We start from the raw sequence: 21944 nt of genomic DNA on the forward strand, positions 1-21944 counted from the left end.
GAACCATGAATGCCAACATGTACTGTGACATACTGAAGCAGAGCATGATCCCCTCCCTTTGGAGACTGGGCCACAGGGCAGTATTCCAGCATGATAACGACCCCAAACACACCTCCAACATGACCACTGCCTTGCTAAAGAAGCTGAGGGTAAAGGTGATGGACTGGCCAAGCATGTCTCCAGACCTAAACCCTATTGAGCATCTGTGGGGCATCCTCAGACGGAAGGTGGAGGAGTGCAAGGTCTCTAACATCCACCAGCTCTGTGATGTCATCATGGAGGAGTGGAAGAGGATTCCAGTGGCAACCTGTGAAGCTCTGGTGAACTCTATTCCCAAGAGGGTTATGGCAGTGCTGGAAAATAATGGTGCTCACACAAAATGTTGACACTTTGGGCCCAATTTGGACATTTTCACGTAGGGGTGTACTCACTTTTCTTGCCAGCGATTTAGACATTAATGGCTGTGTGTGGAGTTATTGAGGGGACAACAAATTTACACTGTTATTCAAGCTGTACATTCACTACTTTACATTGTAGCAAAGTGTCATTTCTTCAGTGTTGTTGCATGAAAACATGTAATAAACTATATATAGAAGACAAAGATATATGTATTGTTATATATACAATCTTCTACAGGTTATTGAAATTTTAATAGCCTATATAAATTTATTATCAGGGCATTCCCTAACTCTACTATGTCTCTCACACACACACACACACACACAGGTGTTTGGATTCCAACTGGAGGAGATGGACATGGCCGCTTTAGGAAAACTGCACAATGGAAGACATGTTACATGACACCCAGCAAATGTGGAGTAATATGTGGGGAAGTTCAAGGTTTGCCTGTCCTGGTACTGAAAGGCAAGAGGTTCATCAGTGAAAAACACAGAAAAGATGAGAAAGGTTGCTCTTTAACTTCTTAATTAAACTTACAAGAAAAAAACAATAACAAATATTCAGAGTTAGCAATATCATTTAATCTTTATCCCTCAGCTTAGAATCACTGTTGCACATAAGTTACATTTTGTTTTCTCAATTTCACAGGTTCATTTTTTTTTCTCTTCAAACTTCCAGTTTGACCTCCCTCTCTCTGTATCAAACAAAAAAAGCAGATTGTATTATACAAAAATGCAAACCAATTTTCACACAGTGAATTCTCTTACAAAGTCATAAAATGGCGTAATAATGGCTACATCCACATTGGAGGAAGATAATTCTAGACATTCCTTAATGGAGTATAATATACATATAAAAACTTCTTTTTTCTTGCTGAAATCAAACCTGTACCTTAATTTAAGAGATATTTTACAAGGGAGTAATCATATAAAAAAGCCATTTGCGAATTTCCCCAGAAAGTCAGGGAATAAAACGTGAGCCTCAAACTGCATTAATAGAGTTCAGTGGTCAAGGGTGGAAGTGGAGGGGTTAACTGGTTATATAAATGAGGGATAGAGGCAGCAGTTCCACTCAGAAACAAAAACACACAGGAGATTGAAATGAACTTTTTTTTTTTTCTATGTACTATATAGTAAACCACCTCATGCCTCAATGGATTCCGCTAGGCTAAGGTGTTTTAGGCTCATTCTCACCTGCAGGGACCTATCAGGTAAAAAAAGATGCATTGTGATAGTTTTGGTTGACTTGCACTTGAGAGAATGATAAACAGCAATAAATGTCGCAAATTCACAGCTAAACTAAAGTCCCTCTTTTTTTACTGAGTTTCCTGAACTTTATCACAGCAGAAATAAGCTGGTAGGCTAATTTGGTGTGAGTAATTGTCAAAGAACAAAACTACTGTGTGAATGTCACAGGGATACTCTTGTAGCTGCTGACTACAAATCAGACGACAGACTGTAAGAAAAAAACAAACAAAAAAAAAGAAAACAAACCCAGGTACACAACTTCATTAAAAAAAACAAAATCCACATTTTTGCTTCAAATCTTGAGATCTGCATTGTGGATATGACATTTTCAAAAGGGTAGGGGGGTCTATATGACTAAACCATGCCAATTCAGTGTTCAGTATCTTTCAGATCATCTCATGCTCCTATGGTAAACAAGCATTGCAAGGGGATTCTAAGGCCAACTTTGGGAAACAAACCCAAACACTGTTCTAATACCTCAACACTATCACCCAGTATAGCACACTTTCAGGAAAAAAAACGAAAAAAAAAACAACTTAGGGCACATTTTCTACAATACAATCTAGCACACACAAAATGTCTCCGTAAATTTTCCAAAGTTTTTTTGTCTTCTTCGGAAGCATAGTCTACAAACATCATCTTTGTTTGAACACAAAAAATAAAAGTGAACACACAATGCGCACAGATGTCCTTCGTCTGGGAAAGGATAAAGTCTGTGTTGGCAAGCAGTGGACAGAAATCAAATCAAACAAAAAAAAAAGAAGAATTGCTGATTCTAAGTAGAGATCATTTAATATAAATGCTGAGCAAGTAGAATAAGAGGTGGCACATTAATAGTGCTTTAGTATATTAATGTATGTATACATACTCATATGTATAAGTGAGCGGTGTACCTAAACAATAAATGTAGCGAGGAGCAGCCAGAGGCTTGAAGTGTGTTTTTTTTTTTTGTTTTGTTTTGTTTTTTTTGGGGGTGGAAACGTTTGTGTTTGCTTATTTGACTCATCAGTTATCAGGGATTTGCCAAACTGTCAGTTTATTAGTACCCCTCTTCTGACTAAAAAGGAGTTTCCACAAACTAAAACGACTTGACCCAGAGCTTCTCCTCTATCCTTCAACCGTTCAAGCACAAGGACTCACTTGCTCTCAGTAGAGCTGTAAAACTGTAGCCATTCATGCTAATTGTTTACAGAAGGCAAAGACCTCCATGATGAGCATCAGCAGTAAACAATTCACATGGCGGAGACAGAGCAACAATAGAGGTGATGGTGGTGATGATGATAGTTCATAAATCATTGTTATGAAGAATGTAAGATTATACTGTTCACCAATAAAAATGCTTAAATATGCTTGATGCAAGACACTGCAGATGACTTTATTAAATCATAAAGACAGCTTTTTATTATTTGTATTGTTTACCCGTCTTTAACCTACATTATTATCCACAGCTGTAAACAGTTTCAAATGTACTACTCCGCTAAAAACACAACAGTCACCTTTCTAAGAGTACAGTTGTTAATTGAAGTTTTCCTCCAATTGCAGCCATTTCATGACAAAGAAGGACATGCATGTAATTAAGCTCGAGGTGCCTTCACTAGGTATACTAACCCTCCAAAATCGTAACAATGTAAAGCATGGAAACAAAACAAAATTAAACAGACAAGGGAAGGCAACTTCATAGAAGTTAGGAGAACAAATGATGAGATAATCCCAATGGGGAGGCCTTTTGTGTGACCAGATGAGAAGCTCTGAGGAGGGAAAACCTTATGTATTTAGCCTGACGTTATAAAGTCAATCTTACGCTCATTCACCTGACTCCTGAAGCAGAAAGATGTGCATTTACTACCAAAAAAAAAAAAAATTTTTTGAGCCAGCTGTGAAAAACTTCACAACATAGGCCTGAATGCAACCTTTCAGAGCACAGAGGAAAAGCACTGCAACCAAATCACATCAGGCCACACCACAACCAAGAGAAGCACATTCCCTTATAGAACATATTATCAAAAAAAAAAAAAACGAAAAACATAAAGAGACTCTTTGCAATCTTTAAAACAGAATGCTTCAGTTAAATACAGAACATACTGCTTTCAAATATGAAACAGATGTGTTCATGAAATGCACTAATAATCATACTTCTCATGGCAGGTGAGGAAGTGCATGTGGTGCAAAAGTGATGTCTGAAACACCTTGCATACCCAGCTATGTACTGGTGGAATATCTTAATTCTTTTCCCTCCTCACAGCATCTAGATCTGGGCAACCACTTTTTTTTCTTTCTTTTTTTTTTACGATTTTGGGGGTGAATACCAAGCACAGCACATCTGTTTCCTACACCACCACCACAGACTGGATTGTGACGAGACTATGAGTGCATGTGATACAGCAGGGCTTGTTAATCTGCTCCTCTTCATCGAACCGTTAATTTCTATTTATGATAAACTAGAAGGGGAGGATCAATCAAATACCTGACTATTGTTTTGTTTTTATTAAGGTTGAAGTAGGCCTTATCCCTTTTGAATGAAGTTACAATAACACTGTCAACATCACCACCATTTGTATTCCTGATATATCTATTGTGAGCCTTGTTAGGAAAAAACACACACACGCACACGCACGCACACACACGCACACACACACACACACACACACATGCACGCACACGCACACACGCACAAGAGAAATGTTATATGCCCTGGTTTCCAGGCAAGGAAAGTCATTAAAAAAAGCTCATTCACAGAACAAAAAGAAAGAGTATTCATATCACGGCAGATACTGCTCATCTTCTAAATAGAACGGGTGTATGTGTGCCTGTGCATGCTTTTCAATAGAGCATCTTGAGTATGTGTATGTGTGTATGTTGAAGTGTGTACTGCCTAAGAACAGGAATGGGTGACACCATTCTTCTGCATTTCTGAACCAGTGGCACCTGGATCAGAACACAGGCTCAACGCAGATGTCTTACTGGCCAGTGACAGCATGGACCCGCCCACTGCACTTTCCTGCAGACTGCTGGAGCCGTTCGACACCTCGCTAAAAGGGGGACAAATGATCCTAGTGAGAACTTCGAAGAGGTCAAGCTAATTATGTAACACATGCATATTCAGAGACTACATATTTATGTTCGAGTCTGTGTATACTCACCCAAGAGCCAGGGACATTTCGTCCAACTGAGGCTTGTACTCTGGTTGTCCATTCTCTGCAGGTTTCATCTTGTACTGCTGAACATCGTGCACTACTTGGTTTTCCTGGATTGGAAGTGAACAAAACAAGGTTAGTAGCTGCTGTTTTTGCTGTATGCACTTACCACTGTGATAAGAGTATATATAGTTTAGTATATAATTCAGACTCAACAAGGACAGGCTCCAGCAATTGTTAAAAGAATGTGCAAGTTCATATCCTGTCCACAGACAGTGTTACAATACAGGACTGACGGTCCATTTTGTAACTCCCCCATTGGGACATTCACAGGACTTTTTCATCATTAATTAGCCCCGCTTCTATCAGCAACCATAGTTTTTACTGTTATTTTTCATACTAATTTGTTGCTTCACAGTCTACCCGCCTTACCATAGCCATCTCACGGGTTCTCTTGCCAATCTCTCTCTCCACCTGGTCAAGCTCCAGGCTAAGTTGTTCGCTGGAGACGGTTGCTCCCCCCGCTGGCCACTTGGGCTGTTGCTGCTGCTGGACCACTGCTGCCTGGCTCTGGCTGGGCTGCACAGGCTGACCTGCCAGTGCACTGGGCTCTCTCTGCAGCAGTAAAGAGTTACTTGCAGCCTGTAACAGTGAAACAGTAAGTGTTCTATTTAGTCATTTCTGACAGTAATCATTAAAAACACACAGTTTAACACATATAAAACCTGTTTGTTTTTTTTTTTGAGAGTATATTTCAGTAGTGTTTAGCCATGGTGACTGGTAACTGTTGATAGCTGTTCTACAAATGCACAAAATAAATACACCTTAATAAGTAAAAAAAAAAAAAAAAAAATCTTTTAGACTTGCACAATTGTACAATTAATTGCAATACTTTCCAGATCTTTGTAGGGTCTCTTGTTAGAGAGCATACACACCTCCATGTGCATCTGGGTCTGTTGAGTTATCTGCTGGTTGACCTGCTGCAGCTCAATCTTTAACTGTTCTCTATCCGAGGTTGCCATAGTTAGGCTGTAAAAATGAAACAGAGCAAAACATTAACATAACTGCTTTACAATAATCTAAACACTAACATATTTTCCTTCAAAAGATGACAGTAAAAACAGAACAAAGGCCTCACCGCTCACTAAAATGTCCCTGAGAGGAGGAGGCAGTTTGGTGGGAGGGGTAAGAAGTTCCACCCCATCCTCCATGGTGGCTTCCATATGTGTATTCTACTGTAGGTGAAGGGGCAAAATGCTCATCAGAAATGTTCTATTAGCAAACTGGAACCATGAAACACCACAATTATCTGAAATTATCATGTGTTAATGTTTGAGGAAGAAGTGAGTTTGGACAAAATTAGTAGAAAATAATATGAATAACAATAAACTGTCTATACAAAATTCACAGGGTACAAATGTATACTTTTGCAAATCCAATTCAACTTAAGCAATTGTTTTGTTTCATCTCATCATTTTTATTTAAATGTTTTGTACTTAAATTAAAATGTCCTCAGCCAAATGAATTCCAGAGATAATAGAGAGATAGTAATTTCCTGTTGATGCACACACACACAGATAACAGCCTTTATCTGATATTAATAGGTTGTTATGCACATGTTTCTGTACCTGGCATGACCATAGGTTTAGAGTTTGGGTTCTGGGGAGTGGATGCCATAGCCTGTACGGGGCCAGTGGTCTGGTAGCCTGTCTTTGAGGTGCGAGAGATGGCACCAAAGCGTGATACAGTGGGCTGGGGGCCAAATGGGATAATGGGGTCATCATCCTTGACCTCTGTACCCCTCCGAGGAGCTTCCAGCGATGGCTCCCTCAGACCTTTAGCCTCCACATTCTGACACATAGATGGAGAGGGAATGGCAGAGAAGGGAGAGATTATGATATGGAAAGATGCAAACAAGAGCACCATGTCCTTTTCTTACTTGACACAGTAGAGAAACAGGAAAAAAAAAAAAAAAAACAAAAACATGAATAAAACACACACTTGTCAGGTGAGGGTAAATATAAAACGAAATTCAATCAAATAACATAGTTGCTTTTGCTGATTAAAATAGTCTCAATCATTCAATCAGTTATTGTGCATAATGCTCAATCATAAAAGACAAAATCACAATGCATCTAAAAATCAATAATTTCCTACCCCTAATATCAACATGGAAAATGCTGATATGGCTGCTGACTCACCATCATCTCCACAGTACCAGGAACCATAACATCTTTGGGTTTGGCATCCTTTGTGCCAATGTAGGAGCCAATGGTCTCACATGACCAAGGAGAGTATTGCCCAGTATATTGCCCAGACTCTCTGCATTTCATCATGGTTTTTAAGTTCTCCTCACCATACTGCAGAACACACAAAGATAAGTTGTTATCACCCTTACCTGTCAAACAATATTTTTTTAACTTCCTTGTATCACTTACAGTTTCTGATACCTGAAATTAGATTTTTCAGATGTTACAGTTTAATTCCAATGAACCAGTCTCAGAAACATTCCCTCAGCACTAACCTCAGGAGTATAGTCACTGGGGAAGGGATGAGAAAGAGTCGGGGAGGCAGCAAATGGTGGAGGGGAAATGACTTTCCTTTCCTCCAGCTGGGATAACAGTTCCTGCCGACGTCGGTGTAGATAGTCCAGGCTGGGCTATGAAGACACACAAATGTGATTCTTGTGTTGTGTTCACATGACTAGTACTAACAAAAGAGACAAGGCTAGACGAGGAACAATCCAAACATACTATATATCATACTAACTAACATACTAACCCTAACATAAGCCCTCATGGGTGGTGCCTGGGCACTTGGTGGATAGTAGCCATCCTGTGGGTATCTGTCCCGGGCACTGGACTCCTGGTGGTAGAGTGAGTTAGCCTGTCCTGCTGACGATGGGGGAACATCCAGAGGCGCAGGACTCATTCTGACCAGACCATCCCTCTGAGATGGGTAAGGCTGCGGAGGAGGTGGTGGGCCAGCGTATGCCCCATGGCGACCTCGGTCAAAGTGTGGAGGGTGAGGGTAGGAAAAGGTTGGGCCAGAGTGAGGAGCCTGGTAGGGGCGCTCTGGAGGCCCATAGCCAGGATAGTGGTCCTGGTAAGTGGGTCCTGACTCACTAGGAGCAGGAGGGTTGCGAATGTAATCCCGAGGAACATACTGTGCTTGCTGTTGGTAGGGGTACCCTAAGAAGTAAAACAAATCACATCTCTTTCACAAAGTGTTTTAATGTATCAAATAAAAAAAGATTTTATCAGTCACATACACAGAAGTGCACTATGGATTATTAATTTTAGTTGGCCCTTACCTGTGGGATATTGTGGTGGCTCATACTGAGAAGCAGAAGGTGGTGGGCGAGTGTCATAGCACAATTCAGGCAGCTGTGGCTGGGGGTACACTGGTGACCCTCTGGGTACCACAGGCATGTGCTTCACCCCAGTGAGGTGGTCTGCTGGCATCCTTGGGTGGGCAGTGGCATGAGGTGGCAGAGGCATACCGGGTTTGGGCACAGGGTCCAGACTACAGGAGTACATGTCAGATTAAATAAATAAAGCAAACGGCTAATGGACTGTGCTATATGTACATAAGCAAAAATAATTCATGAGTAATCAACCTCCTGCACAGAGGCTATATTCACATACAGTATTTTTCTATTTGATTAATATTACAAATTTGATGTTATATAATCTAATTGTATTCCAGTTATCAGACAGCAGTAATAACATCTGTTGAAGGTTTAGGTTTGTAACTAACAGTATTTTTTCAGGCTGACACAGAATTTGGTTGTAGCATTCAAAGGTTATATTTAACCTTGCCCTGTTGAATAGTTGCCAGGTAATTTCCTTCAATAGCCTCAGGCATTAAACGAGAGAGAAGGGATGGTGTGTTGTCAGCTGGTGTCAATAACGATTACAAACCTTCAAACTCGACTGCATGTTGGAGCCTGTTCTTTAGCTGCCTACATGAATGTACAGAGTACTATACTCACACATCAGGTGGTGACCCTGGGGCACTTGGACTTCCTCCATCCATCTTGACAGTTTTACGCAACAGTTCATATGGGACAGCGTCTGTGCCACGGGCAATGAGTTGGGGCGCACCGCTGCCATTGGTGAGGGGCGAAGGCTTCCGGGTTACTGCTACATCAAGGGGAAGGCCCTCATCTGGCATGAGTCCTCCTGGGCCAGGGAGACGAGCTGCCAGACGCTTATTCATCTTACGATACCTGGCAAGCATAAAACACAGCACAAAGTGTATTAATAAGTGCTGTGGTGTGTTCAGATAAATAAGAGAACTGGAACAGTTTCAATTCAATGATAAAATCAAATTTAAAAATATAAGCGATACATCATGCTAATATTTGTGCAACTCACTTCTCCAGTTCTTCCTGAGAGTGAGCAAAAGTGCAGCTGGCTCCACGAGGACAGCCTCCTTTCTGCTTCATGTCACGGCACATGTAGGTCTTATACTTGCTGTGCTGAGGAGGCTAAAGAGAAATTAAGTATTATAAACCATCTGTGTTATTATGGTTAAACCAAACTTTAAAGTTTGTCTAGTTCAACAAAATGCAAACAGCACATTTATTAAGTCTTTCTTTAAAGGAATAACACCAGTCTTGTTCCCAGCACTTTCCATTTTCAAGTGAAACACCGACCTGCTGAGGGTCAGCTCCTTTCTTGCTGTGGTTCTGGATAAAATCCACCAGGCCATGAACCACTGTCTTCACTGCTACCAACCCCTTTTCAAGCTGTTCCCAAGTAGGAGGAGGGGCATCTGGGAAAACAAATGGAGGGAAAACTGACATTATATTAGAATGACCTGGCCTACATCTCAAAGATGATCTAGACACGGCTTGCATATATGAATATATTTACTTTTTGCTAGCTAAAATAAGCACATTTTATATTATAGTCCACTCATTCCATCTAAAAACACAAATTTCATTCAAAACATCAGTTCTGATTATAACAGTTGTAATTTTTCAATGCAACACAGAAAATTCAAATAAGATTTTATATATGGTGTCTATCCTGCTTGTTTTCAGACAAGTTATCAGTCAAGATTTGGGGTGTGTGGTAGATAGGTTTCAAATGATCCAGATGTTCAAATTCCAAAATCTGACATTGCATGTCATGGGCATACTTTACCCAAGTCACTTCAAAACCAATATTCCTGAAGTTGGCTTGTTTCTTACCAGGGCTGGGATCAATGTTGGCCAGTAGCTCCAGGTGGGGCCGCAGCCTGTTGAGGTTAGCTGGATCACCAGTCCTCTGCAGTGCAATCGTCAGCTCCTGGACACTCTGAGCAAAAGATGCCGGCGTCTGCAGCTATGCCAAAAGCAGAGAGACAGCAAGTTAATACTTTCATACGTTTATGTCTGACAGGTTTTATTTATAGGATCACGCTTTAGTATAAGAAGCTAGGAAACTTGTAGCAGAACACTAATCATTTTCTATAAAATATGTTCTCCGTAGAAAATTTTAAACAAGTGTTTACTTCTGTTGCACACCTTATCAATGATAGACTGCATATGTGACTTGTGTGATTGATCTCCATATAATAGAGAAGACCACTGGTCAGGGGCAATGCGCAGCCCACCCTCCATGGCAATTTGAACAATCTGAGAGTCATGCTCGCGCCGCAAAGCTTCGTAAGTCCGAAACTCCTCTTTCAGCTGCATCAGGGATGAATCTTCATCCCGTTTGGTCACCTACATAGCCAAAGAAGAAGTCAGCTGTCATTTCGTTTCCTCTGTTAAATTTGTATGACAAGGCTTTTACTTAATTTTCATTTTCATGCTTATCACAGCATTGAAATGACAAGTATTTCATGGACACTAATACTGAGGCAATAGGTCCTATTATTAGTCCTATTACTAGTATCACATGACCTACACTGAACTCTGGTGTTAAAGACGAGCACTTCAAAAACATACACTTCAGCACTTTACAAAGCTGCAGTCAATCTTGGAGGAGCAAACAAATATCTAGAGACCTGTGGTTGTGTAGCATTTTGGTTAACGCTGGTCCAGTGTTAATAGAAATGCTGCAGCAGGGTGGCTGTTCTCCACTGCTGCAGACGTAACTTTAAAAACAACACAGCTGAGTGTTGTTTTTCCTTCCACCATCCAAATTACAGCACACACAATCAACTTCTGTTTCTATCGAAAACACTTAATCAGGTCACTAAATAACATTTGAAATGAGGAAATAAAACCTTTAACGCAAACCATATTTTAACTTATGCTTTTTAACTTGCATAAACACTTTCAAAATATCATTTCTGTTACTTTTTCTGCTTAATTTCTGTTGTGTGCTGCTCATGAGAACCAGATAACTCTGGTTCCACTGTTTTCTTTGCAGTCCAGTAGGCAATGGGCAGATATCAAGGCATGCCACTCAGAGCACTGGAGTGAATAGTCAAGAATCTAAATTGAACTTAATCATGAGTTTTTGAAACATTCCTATCCCCAAAAATGAATGATAGTTTTTCTAGTTTTGAAACATACCTTGAAACAGGAGGCTCTGTAAAGAAGCTGCACCACGTGGCCTATACTAGTTTTAGAGGCTTGTGGGAAGCGTGGTTCAAGTCTCTGGACAACAAAGAGAACCAGCACCTTCCTGGACAAAGCTGATCCATCCTCTAGAGCAAGGAGGACCAACTTTAGAGCTTCCTCTTGCATGGCTGGAACAGAAGAAGAGGAAAAAAAAAAAACACAAACAACATAACTAACAGGTTATTGTCAAGAAAAGCAGCAGTTGACATTAATGAAGACATACAGACTGCTTCTGATAAGATTCTCACTTTGCCAGTATTACAAAGCATTCTACCTGGGCCGAGAAACTGACATCCTCGTGCACGGACAGCAGCCCACAGATTGGAGGAAAGCTGCTGTGGATTCTGGTGCTGCAGAATGAGTTCAGTGACAGTTCGCTCACCCAGAGAACGGGCAGCTCTCATGGCTCTAACACGGCCCTCCTCCTCCACAAGCTGGCAGTGGACCAGAGTTACCAGTTTCCTCTGCATGGGTCGACTCAACATGCTTTGGGCCGTGCTGCTCAGACCCACGCCTGGTGAGACATTAGACCGGGCAATTGGTAAACCAAGAGAATAAACACAGCAACGAGTTACATAATATTGTACCACATTTATATTGATGGAGAAAAATTAATTATTAGAACCCCTGTTCAATATAAAGGAACATAATATGAAATAAAGCCTCCACAAAGTTGAACTGACACCTATCTAACACAGGGTTTGGGTCTAAAGGAATAAGTTGTGTTTAAATAAACTAGATTTAAAATGCAAAATTTTGTTGTTATGCTGCAGAAAATCTCACTGTTAATTTCACTACAGTTTTAATGTGACTTTGGTTGAACTGACTGGATTTAAAGATGCTAGCAGGTCTAATGAGTGTCTTTTACTTTTTACTTAGATATACTTATGTTTGTGTATTATATAATACATATTTTTTTGTTCAAATGGAAAGGATGACAACAGCAAAGACCATGACACCTTTGCAAAAAGTTTCACATAAAGCACAGGGGAATTTTCACTTACTTTTTTGAAATTTGAGTTTAAAAGCAATAAGACTGTCAATGAATCGGTATAAAGAAATAAACTATAAAAGTAATAAGCATGTGTTTGTGAATGTAAGTACCTCTGGTGTTGCTGAGGGGTTTGAGGTAGAGGGCCAGCTCCTCCACACACTGCCGGGCCTCCTCATAATGCTGTGAATCCTCTGGACTGGTAATCAAGGCAACTGGCTGAGCCTTGGGAACCTGCAGAAGAACACAGAAGGGGAAAGAATTAGGGCAACCCACAGCAATAGCTGAAAAAGACTTCAGTTCAGTTATGTCTCTGTGCTGTAGTGGGTGTAGTGAAACGCAGCTGTCATTCACTTTTCATTTAGTATATGAGCTAAAACAAGAAAACACAACCAAGTGCTCTGATCAAATTATCTCTTTGTGCATGGGGATTTTGAGGTATATGCAAGGATACTGTGCCTCAATAGAGAAAGGAAAATGGCATGTTAAACTTGCAAAACGTTTGTTTAAGATACAAACATCTGGAAACTTTCAGCAATATATATTAGCTCCTGAAATAAAATCCTAATTTTGGAATTAAATAAATCAAATTGACACAGTTCTGTCAAGTTGCAGATACACTTTACAAGCTGTGCAACAGCAAATTAAATAACCATGAAGCATATAATGAAACTCAGGGCTAATTACTGTCTTCACTCCAGACATAATGACAGACAATGTTCCAAATAATTGTACAAAAATGCCATAAAAACCTATGTTTCTATGGCAGTAGACTAACCTACATGAGCCTAAATATGCAAAGCACTTAGCTAAGCAAGACTTCAGAGCTATGACTATATCAGACACACAACAGGGTCATAGTCAAAAGGGTTTTTGTTATCATTTATAACAAAGTGTATACATAGAAACCTAAAGAAAGCCTAAACTCCATTAGCTTTGCCTCACCCTGTTGTCAAACACTGATTCAGAAATATATCTTTAACAATTGTGCCAAGTATACTAACAGAATTAAAGTCATTGCGCAATTATCGGAGTGTGACTCATAAAGGAATCTCCAAGCTATGTATAAATCATGTAACAGCCTGTGTGTAACGCTCTAATACAATACAATGCAAATGGCAATTACTGGAAAGATCATACTACCAAAATAAGAGTAGTATCATAGCAGTTTCGACAAAAAAACATCCTACGCTGTTATACTTAATCACTGGCTAGCATCAACCAGGGCTCTGCATAAGTGTTCTCAAATGGGATCACTGTCTCTGTCAAGTCCACAAGTTTACAAAGACACACAGACACATATCATACCTGGCCTCCCACCAGCTGCAAGAGGGCTGTGTTGACGGGTAGTTGCTCGATGTCTGTGCTGATCGCTGTCTGGTCAAACGGACAGGCCTTACGGTGTAACTTGTTCAGGCACATCTTACAGACAGTATGTCCACAGCCCAAGCTAATGGGCCGGCGAACAGTCTCCTCAAATGTCTGTGTGCAGATTGGGCACAACAGGAACTCTGTCCATTGTGGTGCTTGCACTGGCATGGTTGTATGTTGATGGGACAAGTGTGTGTAAATATATGTAAGCTTTGACACAGAGGGGAAAAAAAATATATAATAATAATAATAATATATCTATATATATGGAAGATTCCACTGGAATCAAAATTTTCTTTCTTCCGAACTCAATCGTTCTTAAATGTCCTCACACATTGTGGATTTTGGATCACATCTCGTGATGAATACTGTAAAAGAAGAAGACAAAGTGAACTAAATATTGTGCACTTCACATTCACCACTTTGAACAATTTTGCATGCGAGATGTAGCTTTATAATATTCCTTATCTTATACTCCAGCAGTAACTATGTGCACTAACAACTCATGGATGTGTTGTGTACCGGTGCATCTATAGTTGAATAATGTGTTAAAGGCAGTGGGATGACAAAGTAGGGTTGTTGTGGGACTACTGACACTTTACCACGGTGAAGATAAAAAAATAATAGGAGTCTATTTAATTCTGAATACTCTCCGCTATGAGTCGATCACCCATAACACAAAACGCATCAAAAAGTAAATACTCGTAAATGTAGGTGAAACAAGTGACAAAGAGGAATCAAAACAACAGCTGTGTGGCCTGCTCAGAGGTGCTGCTTAACAGAGACTATGGACAAAGGGTCCTCAAGAAGCTAACAACCAAGTGCCTCACCGCTATCTAGCTAGGTTGTTATTAAGCTAACATAAATTTGGGTAAAATTATGCTATCATTAAGCAACAAAAGTTCGTTTTAATTTGACCAACCGGTTATCGTCATCCTGATGTTTGGTTTAAACGTGAATTCATGATTTATATGGCTAGCCATTTGTTAACGTTAGCTTACTTTTACAAAGCTAAGGTATGGGGTGGCTAGTTTGCTAGGCTAGCTAGCGAGCAAACGTCGTTTGATTAAAAAAAACAATTAAAGTTAACTATAATCTATAAACATAACTGGCTGGTCGTTACGATGCCATTTTTCTAAATTTGACCTAGGAAACCAATCCATTACATCACCAAGAACATGAGTTACCATCCCGTGCATTAGTCAAGGAAACGCTAGCCTGAGACAGTGACAGTGGAAAGTGGAGCCATTTGAGATTATGTAACGCTAGCACTCGAAACTACCAAACAACACAGCTGCCTTCCACATTAGTTATCTCCCCCGGACACGCTCATTTCACCGCTATAGCACTTACATATTCATGACTGTAGCAGGGGGTGGTTTGGTCAAATTTCGAGACAAATATTCTTCTTGTTGGTGTGAGCACAGGAGGCTAACAGAGTAGCGAGCAAACCTTACTCCTCCTTGTAGTAGCAGTTAGCTTGTTAGCTTCGGAGCTATCGTGTTAGCAACAACTAACCACAGCTATGCGTCATTATGCCAGTAAAACAATATATGCAACTTCTACCATTATTGTCCGCGCGGACAAAATGATCACCGATGACAATACTACTCACTCACTCCAAAAAACCTGGAAGATTTTCATCCTTTTTTAGGAAATTGCTGCGATTCTTTCTTGCCATGTCGACGGTGCAGCTTAGCTGCTGCCGAGGTTTTGGGGAGGGTGTCAACTCGACAGCAGTCTCGCTAGCCGGTTACAGCTAGCTGGACAAATTGTGTGTGTTTGTGTGTGTGTGTACGTGTTCGTTTGCGAGTGTGTGTGTGTGTGTGTGTGTTTGCGCTAATGGCGCCCTCTACTGACATCGACGCGCATGAACACACACAACAGAACTGAGCAGCATCTGTCACATCTGGGGATTGTGACAAGAGCCGAGCACAACATTGTCCCAATTAGGTTGAGTGTGCACGAGCGCGTGGGTGTATGCATGTGTGTGTGTGCACGCGAATCTATGAAAATAGAGAGAGACCGGGAGAGAAGCTAGCATGATCTGAGCCAGAGGGAGGGATCAGCTGATCTGACAAATAGGAATCTGCCGACAGTTGTTTTTAACATGCAAAATTAAGTCTGTACGCTCTAAAATCATTATAGACCAAAAACATAATGTCACCACAGAAATGACAAGAAACTAGTGGTGTCTCATTCAGACTAAGATCCATTAAAGCCATTCTAGTTGTATTTGTTCTTCTTTTCATTGGCTTATGATGGTCTGTGTGTGTGTGTGTGTGTGTGTGTGTGTGTGTGTGTGCGTGTGCTCTGTACTTACGCAACAGAGAGCTTCACTCGGCGGCGGGTTCGCGAGGGAAGGACGAAATTAAAGCAAGCATTTTTGTATTCCATTTTTGTCTAATCCTACTGATTTCTGAAGGGATTACCGGACCAGTCATGATTGAGAGACCGCTGGCTCGCTGTCTGCATCGGGAGCTGCGTGTGAATGTGAATGTGTGTGTGAATGTGTGTGTGTGTGTGTAGACAGTGAGTGAGTGGAAGCACAGGATCGGGATCTGGAGATTTCTTGTTTGGTTTCCCTCTTTTTCATTCGATGGGGAAAGTTGCTCCGTCTTCTTGCATATGATGGCAACCTGAGGGAACCAGTGGTTGTGCGCTGCAATGCCCAACAGTTTTAACTTAATTTGTGCAGTTGCACTTAAAATTGTGTACTTTATTTTACTGGACAACGCTGGAAATGTGTTTTAAAAGACAGTATCTTCATTAAACGGTCAGGTAAACTATGTTTCATTATTATTATCATTATTGTCTATGTGAGTTTATGTAGCCCAACTAAATCTGTTGTATGTATATTGTGCTGTGAAGCTTTCTCTGTACGTATTCATTTTATTTAATTGATGTAAATTTGTGAATTTAGCAAGGTCTCGTGCATCTCTACTAATTTTAAAATATCATTTTTTTTAAGGTTGAATAATTAATATTTTTTTATACTTGTTATTGAATATGTGAGTTTTGTTTCATAGTGTGGTTTTGCCTTTATTTGTGAAAAAAAAATAAATATATATATATATATATATTATTGTTTATTCAAGCCAGGGCTCAGTTGCATGCAGCAGTTGCTTATTCTGATTCTAAAGGATTATCCTGTCCACTGCAAAGTAATCAGTGGATAAGTCAACGTGACTGAATCCACATTACATATCTCTGCACCCTGCAGAGCAGTATAGCCAATAACAAAGAGGTAAAACAGATTTAGAGATATGGGTTTATTTGCATACATATAAAAAATTTTTTTTTTTTATCTATAGAATCTTTTCTGTGCGTGACCAGCCAATGGAGGAAGAGAAGGTGCTTGATAATATCCAAGCAAACTCCAGCTCCACTTTACCCACTGGTCTTCCCATTAACTGGGGGCTCATCACTGGCCCTGTCCCTCAGCCTGTTTTTCCAGCAACCTCTTTGAGGACGCAGCTTACTCCTCCTCGGAGTTCAGCCGTGCACGCACTTCAGCCCAAGGTGAAGTCACTGACTCAGAGACGGACAAGAGCCAGAGACAGAGAGAGGGAAAAAGAAAGGCAGGACAGAGAGGTGCTAGGGAACAGTCCAGCTGTGCAGATTTCATCCGAAGTTCTTCTGAGACAGAGACCCAGAGGAAAGGCACAGATATCCCTACCTGCACCATCCTGGCAATCCGGTGCTGCAAATGACTTAAGCAGTAGTGATGAAGAGGAGGAGGTAGAAGTACAAGTCAGGTTGGAGATCCACAGTCCTCCAGCTGAAACAAAGGGGGTACAGGTGTTTCACAAGAGAGAGGAGGCTGAAGGAGAGAGGCCAGAAAGAAATGAGCACCAGGTCAATTTTCTGACAGGCTGGTCTTGTGGTCTTGGGGAAGGTACCAGCCTGGAGAGTCTTCTGTCTGATAACTCAAGCAGCAGTAAGGATGATTCATCTCCTTCTCCCCAACCACCTATATTCTCCTGTTCTGCCACCACCTCTACCTCTGCAACGTCGTCCTCTTACCCCTCCATGTCTTCCACATCAACCAGACACTGGGCACCACCTAAGGGCTTCTGGAGAGTAGCACGCCCAGAAACATTGCTTTTAAATGGTGTTGGACCTCACAATATACCGTCCACTCTACCTTTGAAGGACTATACTCAGACAGAAGCACTGGCAGATCCTCAGAGGAAGTCTAAATCAGCTGAAACAAGCACTAGAAGCGATGTAGCGAGTGCAGTGGATGACAGCAATGCATCATTAGAATTCAAGCGCTCGGACAGCATGGAGTGCTACCTGGACAGGTGTGAACAGAAGGTGACAGATGCCGGTGATCCTGTCAAAGAATTGTGCAGATCAGACAGCTGGGAGAGCATGACTTCACAAAGCGGAGTTCTCTCAGCTGATGAGAAGGTCAAAGTGAAGCAGAGGGCTTATGCAAAGTTAAGAGAAAAACAACTAAACTGTAAGGAGCTGAGAGAACAAAGTGGAGGAGAAAGTGCCAGATATTATGGCGACCAAACACACAAAGTGGATAGTAAGTATCTTGAAGGAAATGGCATGCATTTAATGTCAAATATAAAAAAAAAATGTAGTTATTGGAGGAAGCAAAAATAAGGCAAAACCTTTCTAAGGTGGTTGGAGAGATCAACATCAACCAAGTCACAGATAAGATTCCTCATCATCTGTTTCCCAGCTTCTGCCTTGTTATTATAAAATGGATATTAATTAAAAGAGTTGTGTGTTGTCATTTTGAGTGGAGACAGAAAAGTCAGAATAGTGCTTTGAATTTGTTATTTCCCCAGTAAGACTGAATTTTGTCCCCTTTGTTTGGTTAGTATATTTTTAAGCTGTTGCATCCAACTACAGTGCCTTATGCAAGCCGTTGTCTGTCTACCTATGATGTATAGAAAAGCAGTCTGTAACCTAAATGAGTCCCAGTGAGTGAGCAGATGTCAGATGTGCAGATGTGCACGTGGGTGTTTCTATTATTAGCAGTCAGAGCAGTGGGGGAAGTGTCCCTGCTTTTCTATCTCTGTCTGTGTGCTAATGGATGTCTTTGTATGATGTAAAGTGATGGATAATGTATTTTCTGTAACACTGTATATGACTGCTCTGTGTGTGTGTTTAAGTGTATCAAAACTAGAGAGAAAGGCAGTGTAAGACATATGGGTAAATCCTTTTTTCACTGTATTTCACACTTGACTCTAGGACTCTACTGTTATCTTGCATATCCAGGGATAACCAATGAGACTGTCACTGAATCTAATGGTATCAAGTTTTATGAAAATGCATATCATGTGCTCCTCATCAAAGACCTAATTATTTCTCTCTAGCTGTCACACTATAGCTGATGGCTCTTTGGAGTGTTTGTCTTTGCACGAGGCAACACAACACGACAATTAATAAGAACTGAACACTAAATAAGAGCTCAATCAACTACGACTGCAGGCTAAATGTGATGGAAAAGCAAAGTCTATAGCAACTCCATGTTTTGCGAACATAAAACCTTGGAGCAAAATTTACATTTGAAGATTATTTAAACCACAAATTTTTGATAAGTAACAATCAAATCATGTGACATTTCAATTCTAGTCCATTTTATTAACACATCTGCTGAGATTTGTACTTTTCCTCTCGGTTTTACAGCAGTCACAGGTGCCCATGGTGTTTTGGACAGCTCAGACTCAGACATACTTGCTCAGGAACTTGAGCCCTATTTGAGGTAAGCAGTGCAATACTATATTATATGTTTGGCAGGGGCAGTGACATACAGCTCCTTTATATCCTCTCCTCATAAATCCCACATTTATTCCACCGCTTATCTGTGTCCGAGACTGTTTTTTTCCTGATCTAAAGCAGCAAAACAAACATTTAAACACATGCAACATCAATGCATCACCATTTGATTAATAAAATAATTCAATGAAGCTCTTAATGTCAAGAAATTTGCAAACTATGACACTTTACAATAGGGATAAAGTCTTAAAACATTGTAATTATTTAATCATAGTGATACATAGGTCACACTTGTAGCTGTCATACTATCAGTCAAACAAATGAATAGATAAGTTAAATAAATTGAACATATTGTCTGCAATAACCATACAAGTTTTCCAATTTGTCAGCATAGAGTTGGATTCATTTTTTGAATTCATTCATATTCAGTTCATCTGACTCACTCTTTTCAGTTTATCTTCAGCAATGGTGGCAATATTTTAGAGGCCATTATTATTACAAAGTCCATTATGAGCATCATCATTAGAAAATGCAGAATGAAACAGCTGCAGATGAGATACCAAAACTAGTTATACCACACTTGTCAGTGTTGAACATTAACACAACAAACTGTAATCTATTGTAACACAATATATGTTCCTCTAGACACATAGGACAGAATGAATCATGCTCAGTCCATTACAAGGATAATCCACATTGCTGATGTATCATGCTATCTTTATCGCTGGGCCAGGGGATAAAGACAAGTACAGACGATGAAGCACAATGCAGAGCAGCTTAGCTGCTGGGCATGAGGATAGATGGATAGATGACGTTTCTCTGTGCTGCTCACCGTCAGTGCCACGCCCCAGTGTATCTATCTCATATTACATAAGGCAGCTTAGGAAGAGGCAGCTTGATTTACTCTGTGTTAAGTCAATCTGTGAGGAATATGATATCACTTTTCACATTTCAGGACTTTTTACAAAAACCATTAATGATTTTAATTGCACATAAATACAAATAAAAAGAGAAAAAATGATGACCTAATTAATTATAAATAGAATTGGATGTCAATTTTCATATCATACATTAAACACTGTCCAATTCCATGTTGTTTTCATTACCTAAATGATTTGTTTCTGTACTAAAACCATCTTTCTCATAATTGTCAGATCACTTCTTGTAATCACTGATGAGCTTCCTCTGAGCCCAAGACATGAGCAAGCCAAGCGTCTCCTGGAACGAGCACGTCTCAAGGCTCGCTCCAATCACATTAAAGGTGACCGCTCCTGCAGACGTTCTCATTCTGATCAGAGAATTACGGCGTAAGTTGCGTAAACATACTTATATAAACTGTGATTCGCTGGCAACTTCATAAGTTAGGCATTAGAAACTGCCACTCCCTTGCAGATGTTCATGCAGTTGTGCTTTTCCCTTAAGCTCCCATCTTAAATGGAGAGAAAATGTTTGGTTGAATGAGTGTAGATCATATAGATAAAAGACATTAAACTCTAATATGTACCGATCTGTCATTTATTACAGGAAGAAACAGCAAGCTGAATCGCCAAGTCCACCATTGGGGCAGAAAGCTTTTCAAACCAAAGGAGATCTCACAGCTCAAACTGTGTCTGGACCCCTTCTCATCCCCACTCAAAATGACTCTTCTCCTGGTGACCAAGGAGGTCGATACAAACGGTATGGTTGTTCACCCACACGTGTACGATTTGAGGATGAATCGGAGAAGGAGGCAGAATCTCGGTACTTGGATAGAGTGAGACAGCGAAGCAGGCCTGGGGCCTTTAAGTCCAAAAGTAAGGAAAGTAATACAGATTCTAGCAGTAGTGGTTCTGAGAGGAGCAGAAGCCACAGAAGTGTCTCCATGCCTCCCTCACAGAAGCAAGAAGGTAAGAGTGTCAGCGGAGAAACCAAAACAGTAGTTAAAGAAATAATAGTGCTGGTGAAGAAATGTGAATCATGTGGGACTGTAGTGAGAGAGCCTCAGCCACTTATATCACCTTCAGATACACAAAACACTGAATCACAGCACCCTGGGAACCCTGACGACCCACGGGGGAAAACAGTTCCTCGCTGGGTCCCTCCAAACAAGCCAGAGATGAGCACTCGTCCTAAAGCTCCTCTAACTGTCACTTTTGCTGGAGCGTATGTGCTGGGGGAAAATAAGGAGAGTAGTACAGGGTGGAAGTCATCAGGTTTCGGGAAACTTAGAAGAAGGAGTAGAAAAGGAGAAAGCCGTCTGGAATCTGGCCATGGCCCCTACGGTCCATCATGGGCTCAGCGGCGTAACTCTAACCCCAGGAACAGGGTCAACGTGAGCCAAGCTGTTTCCTTTGCCCCTGGCAGCCCTATAGCTCCTGAGCCATGTTTGCTAGTCGCATCTGGTGGACTAAGGGAATCACCAACCCCACTGCCCATAAAATCAGCCCTGAAATCAAGCTCAAGGAATCGCTCTGCTGCAGGTCAGTCCACAGTTCAGTTCCAGATGACCCCAAACCAGG

At 40.8% G+C, this 21944-nt stretch overlaps 1 protein-coding gene across 5 annotated transcripts; it reads right to left on the bottom strand.

Moving 5' to 3' along the window:
- Positions 1 to 958: 958 nt before the first annotated feature.
- Positions 959 to 15475, bottom strand: rc3h1b (ring finger and CCCH-type domains 1b). 5 transcript variants are annotated; one of them, XM_026312885.1, is made up of 20 exons: positions 15324 to 15475; positions 13642 to 14072; positions 12447 to 12567; positions 11617 to 11856; positions 11295 to 11470; positions 10296 to 10496; positions 9981 to 10113; positions 9441 to 9559; positions 9160 to 9272; positions 8775 to 9011; positions 8094 to 8305; positions 7562 to 7971; positions 7305 to 7439; positions 6982 to 7140; positions 6409 to 6631; positions 5919 to 6015; positions 5716 to 5809; positions 5213 to 5422; positions 4787 to 4890; positions 959 to 4675 (listed from the first exon to the last, which is right to left on the bottom strand). In XM_026312885.1, exons 2-20 carry the CDS (start codon positions 13870 to 13872, stop codon positions 4519 to 4521), a joined length of 3372 nt encoding a protein of 1123 aa, XP_026168670.1. In that variant the 5' UTR covers positions 13873 to 14072; positions 15324 to 15475; the 3' UTR covers positions 959 to 4518. The 5 variants fall into 5 exon arrangements, with proteins under 5 accessions (XP_026168670.1, XP_026168671.1, XP_026168673.1 ...); XM_026312886.1 differs by having other exon boundaries at positions 15320 to 15442; XM_026312888.2 differs by lacking the exon at positions 15324 to 15475 and adding an exon at positions 15058 to 15299.
- Between the last annotated feature and the right edge of the window lie 6469 nt (positions 15476 to 21944).

Source organism: Mastacembelus armatus, chromosome 17 (assembly GCF_900324485.2).
Source record: "Mastacembelus armatus chromosome 17, fMasArm1.2, whole genome shotgun sequence".
NCBI lineage: Eukaryota > Metazoa > Chordata > Actinopteri > Synbranchiformes > Mastacembelidae > Mastacembelus > Mastacembelus armatus.

What these genes read in the sequence shown, in the direction of transcription:
- rc3h1b (XM_026312885.1), bottom strand. Translation starts at nt 13,872, where the DNA reads ATGCCAGTGCAAGCACCACAATGGACAGAGTTCCTGTTGTGCCCAATC. An exon ending in CCAGGGTCACCACCTGATGT is followed by an intron (nt 8,306 to 8,774) that starts GTGAGTATAGTA and finishes GTACTCCTGTAG; the next exon opens with TCTGGACCCTGTGCCCAAAC. An exon ending in CCAGTGACTATACTCCTGAG is followed by an intron (nt 7,141 to 7,304) that starts GTTAGTGCTGAG and finishes TGTGTTCTGCAG; the next exon opens with TATGGTGAGGAGAACTTAAA.